Source organism: Engraulis encrasicolus, chromosome 2 (genome assembly GCF_034702125.1).
Source record: "Engraulis encrasicolus isolate BLACKSEA-1 chromosome 2, IST_EnEncr_1.0, whole genome shotgun sequence".
In the NCBI taxonomy this organism is placed as follows: Eukaryota; Metazoa; Chordata; class Actinopteri; order Clupeiformes; family Engraulidae; genus Engraulis; species Engraulis encrasicolus.
The window spans coordinates 44276043-44286325 of record NC_085858.1 but is presented as its reverse complement, the minus strand read 5'-3'; the positions used below and the strand labels follow the sequence as shown (position 1 = coordinate 44286325).

Here is a 10283-nt window from a genome sequence, read left to right as displayed (position 1 = left end):
GAGAGGAGTGCTTGTCAACAGGGGCGCTGACAGCTTTGGCTGTGCTCAGGTCAAAATCATCTGAAAGGCCCCACCCCAGCCCCATAGATACAATGTAATAAGGAACCAATTCCGGGGCCCCTCTCTCCCTGGGCCCTGGGACACCTGTCCCCTTTGTCTCCCCCTGTCGGCACCCCTGCTTGTCAACACAGCTTTAGCATGGCTGGACTGGCCATGTGGCATACAGGGCATTTGCCCAGTAGATTGTGGATGATTTTGGCCTGGCTCTCCCCCCTCTATGGGATCAGTCCCCCCTCATGTTACTACGGCAGACCTCTCCAAGACAGTCAGATTTACAGTAAATAAAGCTTATTTGCTCCTGTGGTCAAAATAGCTCACATTTAGACAATTTAAAAAATGCTGTCACGGGCTTCATTGTCTCTCTTAATGCCTGGTGGACCATTCTTGGCTGAAAAATACCCGGCCTGATTTCCGGTCCCAGCTGATCCCAGCCCTGGCTGCTATCAGGGCAAGCCTATAGCGTTCGGGCATGGATGAGGGGCAACCCAGTAAACATGATGTATAACGTGTTGTTTGGATTTGCCTGATATGCTCTTTCAATGCTAGGATTTTATTTGATAAGAATGGTTAGCTATAATGCAGGTTAGGTTTGATGGTGTACAATTTAATCCAGCGTTTTTTTATTATTATTTTACACTCGAGGGGGTATTTGGATTAACAATAGCCTCTCGTCGTGTTTATATTTCTGTTTTATTTTGCTTTGTGTTAAGTGACCATACTGTGAATAAAAAATACTGTAACAGGCTTAAAGATGGCCTCTCAATGTCATTTGATTAATATTGCTGTGTTCCCCATTGTTATTGAATGTGTTACGCGTTGGTCCTGTTTTAAAAAACGTTCTGGTTGCTTTGTTTCAAGCCGTTTTTGCAAGCCAGCAATGTGGCTTGTGGAGAAACGAGAGGGTGTTCCGTGTTTCTCGTGGAAATGCTTCTCTGATTGGCTCACTCTTCCTGCTCTCGTGGAAATGCGTCTCTGATTGGCTCAGTCCTCCTGTTCTTGGATAGAATGTAATGGGAAACAGAGTCACCACTTCTCCAAGTGGTACTGCACTATAGGGGCGCCAACGGAGGCGTGCATGCTCCATTCAGGGCTGTGCTCTTTCGACAGCGACCCCTAGGCGAGCTGCAGGCACGGAGCAACCAGAGTGGGCTTGCTGTATGGATGAGGCTTTGTGCTGTGTGTGTACCTGAGAGTAGCAACCAGCTGATAGCTAAGCTAAGCTAAGCTAGATTTCGGGCCACCAGACGTTGCTTGTTTTTAGAAAAATGGGTCGACATAAACCTTTGTGGGCAACGCCTTCTTTCGACGTGACGAAACACAGAAAGGCTTTCGTGATTCGCTCGTTTCTCTGCATTATTTATGTAAATTGGGAAACACCGGGAAACACAGCCAGGCGAGGTGACGCACCGCTATGAGAGCCTTGCAAGTGAGTTTAACTTCGGGTGACCGTCCGATCTTCAAAAGGAGTGAGTAAAACTGTGTTTTATCGGAAGTTGGCCTTTAAGGACATGAACTAACCATCGCCAATTCATTTTTTATTTTCTCATTCTCTGAAAATCAACTTAAGTCACTCACATATAGCCATCTCCCCAAAATAAAGTTCCCAGTCCCCCATCCCTCTATCGCTTTCTCTCTCTCACACACTCACACTCACACACACACACACACACACACACACACACACACACACACACTCACGTACGTCACAATGGGAAACCTCGGTCCAATTAGTCTATTCAGAAACAGGTGTCGGTAGTAGTGTGGACATCAAAGAGCTCGGAAGCACTAATGCAAAGGACTGAGGACAAATCCCACTCTCTCTCTACACACACACACACACACGCACGCATTCATGTAAACACACACATATGTACACACACACACACACGCTTACGCACACATGCGCACGCACGCACACACACACATTCATGTACACACACATGCACGCACACGCACACACACAGACACACACACACACACACTCGTCAGTCTTCAAAGGTGCAGGTGGCCAGTGGCGAAGCACTCTGATATCCCTTTCCTGCCCCACCCCATGCTAACAGCTGCACAGTAAATGTTGCGGTGTTAATTCAACACAGAGAGTTCATTTAAGTCCAAATGATGTGAAATAAACTCTCTGAGTGTTAAATGAGCACTGCAGAATTTAGTGTGTGTGGTCTGATTATGTGCCTCTCTTTGTTGATTTCCTGCATAGCACTATGACATCACGCAGCCTTTATCTGTGATGCCTCCCCTTCTTTGTCTCTTATATGCCGTACAGTACGTACACGATGAGGTATGAAATTATCCAGAGTATGCGTCATGAGGATAAGCGATATGACATTTTTCTCACATTCACAGCCAGACATGGTGTGTGTTTGTGTGTGTGTGTGTGTGTGCATGTGCGCGTGCGTCTGTGTGTGTGCGTCTGTGTTTGTGTGTATGTGTGTGTGTGTGTGTGTGTGTGTGTGTGTGTGTGCGCGCGTGTGTATGTGTGTGTGCGTGCCTGCGCGTGTGTGCCTGCGCGCGTGCGTGTGTGTGTGTGTGTGTGTGAGAGAGCTGTAAATACCTTGCCTCACTTCCCCTATACATCAGCAGCCTTTATGAGGCTAGTGTGTGTGTGTGTGTGTGTGTATGCGCGCGTGTGTGTGTGTGTGTATGCCCTGCCTCACCTCTGCATCAGTAGCCTTTATGAGGCCAGCGTGTGTGTGTGTGTGTGTGTGTGTGTGTGTGTGCACGCGTTCCTGTGTGTGTGTGTGTGTGTGTGTGTGTGTGTGTGTGTGTGTGTGTGTGTGTGTGTGTGTGTGTGTATCCCCTGCCTCACCTCTGCATCAGTAGCCTTTATGAGGCCAGCGTGGCCCTGGCCACTGCAGCAGCAGTCAGTGCCCACGCACGGCTCTGATTTAATGAAGGCCGAATGGAGCAGGGCAGGCAGGGCCGGATTAAAACGACATGGGGCCCCTAGACTATAGAGGTTGCTGTAGGCCCCCGCAGTGGACAAATTCCAAAATTAGATAGACAGCGTCATAATTGGACTGGGCAGGCAGGGCCGGATTAAGACGACCTGGAGCCCCTAGGCTACAGGTGTCTGTGGCCCCCCCAGAAGACAAATTCCACAAATAAAATTAAATAGACGGCGTCATAATTTCGAGCCACAAGTGAGTAATAACAAGATTGAAAAATCAAACTCAACATCAGACTCATTTTCCAATTATGCAGCTTCAATTGTTGCCTTAGTTTGGCCAATCGGGGGTCCCCTGGCAGGTGGGGGGCCCCTAGGCTACAGCCATATCTAGCCTGTGCGTTAATCCGGCCATGTTGGCAGGCTGAGTAAAGGGGTCAGTTGTCCCAGGCCCAGGTCGAGAGGGCGCCCAGAACTGGGTCTTCGTTACATTGTATTCATTAGGTAGGGGGCCCTTTAAGATGACTTTATCCTGGGACTGGCCAAAGCTATCAGCGGCCTTGCATGCAGGTAATTATGACGTCCAGTCAGCCAGTTCAGCTGCTGGGACGTCATAGCAGTTCTCTGCTGGGAAATCAGTGGGAGCTGATGAATCTAATTGATAAGCTGCTATCGGGAATGACGCCCCCAATACCCCCCTCCCCAACGCCACCCCCAACCAGGGCTGGACTGGGGGAGAAATAGGGTCCGGGCATTTTTGGCTAAAAGGGCCCCCTCGTAATTGGCAGAGCAGAACTTATTCACCGGTGGGCCCTGCAACCTCGTGGGCCCTTATTTACAGAAATGTAAACATTTTTTAAAAATGCATTTAGTTTTTTCTTTTTTACATTTCTGAAAATAGGGACCCATGAGGTTGCACAGCCCACCAGGAAATGCCCGCTATGCCAGATGGCCAGGGGCCCATGAGGGTGCGGGGCCCAACGGGAAATTCCCGCTATGCCAGATGGCCAGTCCAGCCCTGCTCCCAACTGCTAACCCCATTAGACTGCAATCACGAGTGCAAGTGCACACGCTCCTCAGGAATGGGGTCAAGATAAAGCCATCCTTCCTCAGTGCGGCGCGGTGAAGACTTTCCACGTCACACGACACGTCAGAACTGGAGGGGTGATGGCACATACGGTACACGGTAGGAAATCATGGGATGCTGTAAGCTTTAATTGATATGTAGATAATGATTGTTCCCAAAGTAGAATTACAGTGTTATTTTTACAAGTCATTGCTGGAGGGTGGGGGTTGTATCTGTGGTGGTTGGGTTACTAAATGCTTACATCAAGCCTGTTTTGAAAATTGACCAGTGTGTCTGTAAGGAATCAGAGCCTACAATTTCTCTGGTGCTTGTGATTTTGGTATGTTGGAACAAACATGTAGTTGTGTAACAGCAAGCATAGCAATGTATAAGAACATCTCCAAGCATTCTCTCCGTCCCCAACACCCCACAGTGATATATATTTTATTGACCCAAATTAAGAGTCATTGCCACTGTATACTGTAGATCTGCTCCACATCATCACATGGCATCTGGATGGACATAAACGGAGGGAGGACTAAGTGTCTTTGAGGAAGAAGCACAAAGTAAAGCCTCGTTCAAACACGTCGCTGCTAGTTACTCGCTCAGCGAGTTAAGTCAATAGAATGTCCATGTGTCCCAGTGAGACAAGGAGGCGAGTAGGCGAGGAGTGTTCAAGCGATGTGGGCGAAAAAAAAGTCTTTTTCTTCAAAACATACCGATTGCAGTAAATTTAAATGGATCCTGTTCGCCCTCGGCCTTCAGGTAATCCACTCACATGTGCTTCCTTTTTTCCAGGTAAGTTGAAGTTCCTTTGTTCCAGGTAAGTGGAAGTTCCTTTTTTTCCCAAGTAAGTGGAAGTTCCTTTGTTCTAGCTCACTTGTCCATCCTTTTTTCCAGGTATCCTGAAAGTTCCTTTTTTCCAGGTGAATCCACAAGGAGGATTCCTTTGACTTACCTGGAAAAAAGGAAGCACATGTGAGTGGATTACCTGAAGGCCGAGGGCGAACAGGATCCATTTAAATTTACTGCAATCGGTATGTTTTGAAGTAAGCGAGTAACCAATTGGAATGCAGAGTTTGGTAGTTCTCGCCTGTGCAGTTAAAGCCGCGGGAACGTTTAGCGAACGTTCCATGAGCAAGTGGCAAAAGCGAGTGAGCTATAAGCTAGTAACTAGCTGCGACGTGTGTGAACGAGGCTTAAGGACTGCTGTCAGCAATATGTTTTTGAAACCTCACTCGAGTTAAGTAATGTACCCATGATTCAGAATGTCCAACTTCTCTAAAGCTGCTGTGTAGCCTTGACTGTTTTGCCTGAAATGCCTCTCTTTTTTGAGTTGGCTCCCAAGGTCACCAACTCCATGTTGTTTTCCACCTGACGGTTTTCAGAGTGGTGCCTAATTGGGTGCTGCTGGGGTAGACTGCCTCATACTTTGCTAGAGCAGTGTTTCCCAACCAGGGGTACTTGTACCACTAGGGGTACGTGAGCACACTGCAGGGGGTACTTGCTATAAAAAAATATTTTTATAACAAATGTATGGAGCAGTCACATCAGGACAGAGAAAGCCATATAGAACATGAATTAGGGGGTACTCATGGTACAACTAAGAGGCTTAGGGGGTACGCGGGACAAAAAAGGTTGGGAAACACTTTGCTAGAGAACAGAGTTGGACTGGGGCGGAAATAGGGCCTGGGCACTTTTGGCTTAAAGGACCCCCTCATAATTAGTTGCGCAGAACTGACTCACCAGTGGGTTCAGAATCCTTGTGGGGCCCCATTTTCAGAAATGTTAAAAAAAAGATTTTTTAAAAACATCTGAAAATAGAGGCCCACAAGGGTGCAGGGCCCACCGGAAAATGCCCGCTATGCCAGCTGGCCAGTCCAGCCCTGCTAGAGAACGCTGATGATTCACAACAGCTGTCTGGCATAGGCTGCGGATAGGATAGTCTGTGGATTTGTCGACTGAGGCAGAGGCTTTTGGGGAGTGATGGCTGTTCTATTCATTTTAAGAGAAAAAAAGTAGTTTAATTAAGACTTTCTTCGATGCCGCTGCCTAGCACCAGTCTATTTTCCAAATACCTTGAGAAATGGGGGAAAAAATGACCTTGAGTCTCAGAGTCTGACAAAGAAGGTTTTTTTTTTGCATTTTTTAAATAAATTAAAAAAAGTAAAATGATGAAAAATCCTATCTACCCTTCATACTCTCCAAAATGCATGTAGGTTTCATTGTCATTGGTAGCATAGCAACACATGCAGTTCAATATACAGGAATATGTACACATACCGTACCCAGCACAATCAGAGCACAAGTTTACTAATGACGCACTTTGCCCCCGCGTCCGGTGTCATCATCACGCTGACCACCATAAAGACGACAGTGCACCAGTCATGACATTAGTCACTTCTCCATGATTGCTTATATCAGACATTTTTATACTCTAGGACACATGCAGGCAGCTACTAAAACGTACAGGAGCTTGCAAATTAAGACAATGGTCCAAGAATCTCTGCCTTTTTGACTGTTGAGGCTATCTTGTATGAATGAACATGTGTCATCTGGCATGACTAGGGTGATATTGAATTCACGAAAAAAAAACTGGCTGGGGGTTGGATAGCATAATGTATCAGATGCAGAGGGGTTCAATGGCTATGTGTAGGTCATTAGCTATCGTCTACTGAGTCGGAGTACGTTCTTCTGAGCCCTGAAGACGTAAGTTGCAACCAGTGCAACAACAGCTTACTGCGACCAGTCATGGGGCGTGGGTGGTTAGTGGTTTATACCAAGGCCCTGAGTTCCAAGTGACCTCATTATTAGGTTTTTAGTTTATCTTGTGGAAAAAAGTAGCTCTGCCTTAAAATGGCTGCTGTTTAGTTTAGAAAGGTTTATTTTTGAGAGAGGTTTTTTTTAGGGTTGGTCCATCATTTGGAGAAAAGTAGGAGAACATATACCTACATTTTGCTGTTGCTGAAATCAGATATCGCCTTACTATCAATAGTCTGCTTATATCAGGATAATGGTGACATCATACTGGTCATCCAGGGCATGCTCAGATCTTGTCCTTTATTGCTTTGAACATCAGACTGACAGACTCATAAGGTCTTCTCTACTGACAATAGAATTTGTCCTTTGCAATCCAAGTACCTCTTGGAATGTGAAAAAGCCCTTCAAAATGGTCTTTTTTTATAATGTCTTCCCAGACCTTTATGCAGTCCATCAATTCACTGACACTATGACAAGAAATACCCTTGATAATGGTGCTTACCGTAAAGGACTAGCCTTTTTGAAACATTTTCCTGGCTCTATAACACATGACAGTTGATACACATTAACCACTCATTGTTTTCCCCACATTATAAAGACAATCACTATTAACTGACAACGAAGTTCATCAATAGGTCAACCTTAACTCTTTTTGATCACCTGAATCTTATAAAGGAGCACATCAGGTATTCTATTATGCTACACTAGTCTAAAGATTAAAAAAACAAAACAAAAAACAACTTGAGTGTTTGAGTGTCATAACTATAGTTATAAAAGATGCTCAGTTTGTAAATGATTACCGTGACTGAGACCAATCTTGGGTAGATACTGATGGTTGAGAGAGCAATGAGTGCATAATGTTGAAGTACACATAAAATACATTTTTTTTTGCAATCCAATAATCATGCTAAAACAATGAAGTGGAGAGACAATTAGTTTCGTTGCAAATCTAATAAATCTTGCTATGGCATATGACACTCAAATTAAAGCTTTCAGAAATAACCAGCATTGTCTAAATCTGTCTCAGCATACGACAGCAAGAAAGGTTTCAAGCTCTTTGAGTGATGTCTATGGAGTGAGTACAAATGCCCTCTTGTGCTGAAAAACTATCCATCGGGTAATCTCTTCAATGTCAACTGTAAAATGCTGGGAAAAACGGCAGTCCAACATGTGCGAAGGGATAATTATCTTCAGCGCAATATTCCTTCTTATTCTCCATTTTTTTTTTTGCTTGGTTGTTCTCGTCCCCCCCCCACGGTGTAAAAAAAGTTCCCCATAATACCCCCCCAACCCCCCTCCACGAAATGTATAAAACTGGAAGCCACTTGCAGGAAGTAAGTTCAAGTCAAATGTAGGAACAAAAGAGGGAAGGGGAAGGATGTGGTGACAACAATGCTTTACCTTTCTTTTCCTTCAGATGTCTAAAATGAAATACTTAGTCATCACTCAGAAATCATTCATCCAACAATGGTGTTGCATTCCGTGCATGTCTTTCCTTTCCTCTTTGGCAAAAAAAAGGAAAAAAACACAAGTTCCTCTTTTCAAAAAGAGGGCCACCACAACACCATCAAGTCCATTTCCAATGGATGCATCGCTAGGGTTGTCTCTTGAATCTCCAGGGAGACGAACTGTGCATGCCTGATGCCTTTCTGACACCTTATGTCTTTACCGCCAAAGTGGTGCTTCCTTGGTGATATTTCTATGCATTTATTCCCTTGTTAATCTCTTGCTGTCAGGAATATACTGTTAAAAGCCACCCTACCACAATATCCCCTTGTTTCTCGGATAAAGGCAATTTAAGCTACTTGGCCATTTAAATCAACATCTCACAATCCATCCAGGCTAGGCTCTGACTCAAACCCATGGTGGTTTCATTTCTTTGTTGAAGAACACAACGAAGCATGTTCTGGAGAGACATTTGAAACGGCACAAACCAAAGAGGGAACACAAGACTTATAGTTTCCTGCGTCGTTGAACAGAAGCATTCCTCTCAGTAAAATCTTTCACTTCAACACGTCCCTTTTGTACAGATTGGCTGATCTGCATATACTGCTCCTCCCAATGATTTGATCCTTTCCGGCCTTGCTTGCAGGGTATGCAAGAGATCAAGATCAAAACACAAATCGCACTGATCCGAAATCCATCTTTTCCAAAGAAAGTTACGCCTGCAGGCTTTCTCTTTGACTTGAGATGGCTACTGATTTTCCGCTCTCTCTCTCTGTTGCTCTAAGCGGCTGGTTCTTCTTCCCTGTGCAGCCAGGGGATCCCAAAGCCTCTCTAATCTCACCTTCTAGAAGGCATCACCTGGAACCCCTTTGACCCCATGCTGGAACCACTTATCCAGATACAGTAGGTACAAAAGAGGGGATGGGTAACAACAAATAAGAAGGGAGAAGGAGGAGGGCATGGGGAATTTTGTTTTGTTAGTTTTCTCAAAATTATGGAACAACATCCTGTTGCCAAACCACGCCCTGTCTTACACAAAAACAGGGCGAGTGGCGGACCTTGACAAAGAGCCAACACAGACGGTTTCATCTGTTCTTCTTGGAGGCCACAGCTGTTATTTGGCTTGTACTTTCGCCCTCCAGTTCTGTAATGTCGGACTGCGCTGCTTGCATCTCCCCCCTGGCTTCTCTCTGGTCCGACCAAGGTTTACTCGTGTAACCCTGCGGCTGACCGTCCCTCCCTCTGCTCAAGTGCTTCCCGTGGTCCAGGCTGCCGGTGCTGTTGCTCTTCTTCACCACCGGGGGCAGCAGTGAGGTGGAGTAGAGCAGGGAGGACAGCGAGAGGCTACTCAGCGTGTCTGACAACTGTTCACTGTTGCTGCATCCGCCAATCACGATGCCCAGATCCTCATCGGAGGGATCCATGGAGTCCTCTCTTTGGCAGCCGGGGCTGGTGCTTCCACCGCAGCTGCTCTGGCTCCTCTGGTGATGGTGACCCCTGGTGGCTTGGAGGGTGAATTTGACGGAGGACGTGCTGTGGGGCCTCAGAGTCTCCCTGGTAGGGTGGTGCGGGTTGCCTCCTTGCAAGGAGGAATGGGAGGGCAAGGGAAGATGGAAATCCTGAGGGGGGGAGACGCTAAAGCTTAGACCTTCCTCCACCGTGGTTTGAAGACTGCCCTCCGAGCTCCCCGTGGCTAGAGAAGAGTCGCTGTGTGAAGGGTACTGAGGAAACATAAATGACATCAATGAATAGGGCAATACTGCAAAGTCAGATCCCCCCGCCCCCTAAAGACATTCAGAGGCGGACTTTCCATTAGGCAAGCCTAGGCAATTGCCTTGGGCCTCGACCAAATCTGTACTCCATAGGGCCCCCAACTGTCACACCAGTTGCAGTAAACGCACAAAAAGTAGGCTTTGTCCCTTATGCAAAGTGATTGACGACATATATGAGACAAAACACTTAAATAGCACCAAACCACGGAATTTTGTGTCTAAATAATGACTTTTGAGGGCCCCATGTTGATATTTTGCCAAGGGCCCCAAAAATGGCTAG

At 46.1% G+C, this 10283-nt stretch overlaps 1 protein-coding gene across 1 annotated transcript in view; it reads right to left on the bottom strand.

Moving 5' to 3' along the window:
- Nucleotides 1-8185: 8185 nt before the first annotated feature.
- The window catches only part of LOC134464840 (voltage-dependent T-type calcium channel subunit alpha-1I-like), a 294648-nt gene continuing 292550 nt past the window's right edge, over nt 8186-10283 (bottom strand). The window contains exon 40 of the mRNA XM_063218175.1: nt 8186-9952. Within this exon, the coding sequence (XP_063074245.1) occupies nt 9317-9952 (636 nt within the window). The 3' untranslated portion in view covers nt 8186-9316. The remainder of the gene's footprint in view (nt 9953-10283) is intronic.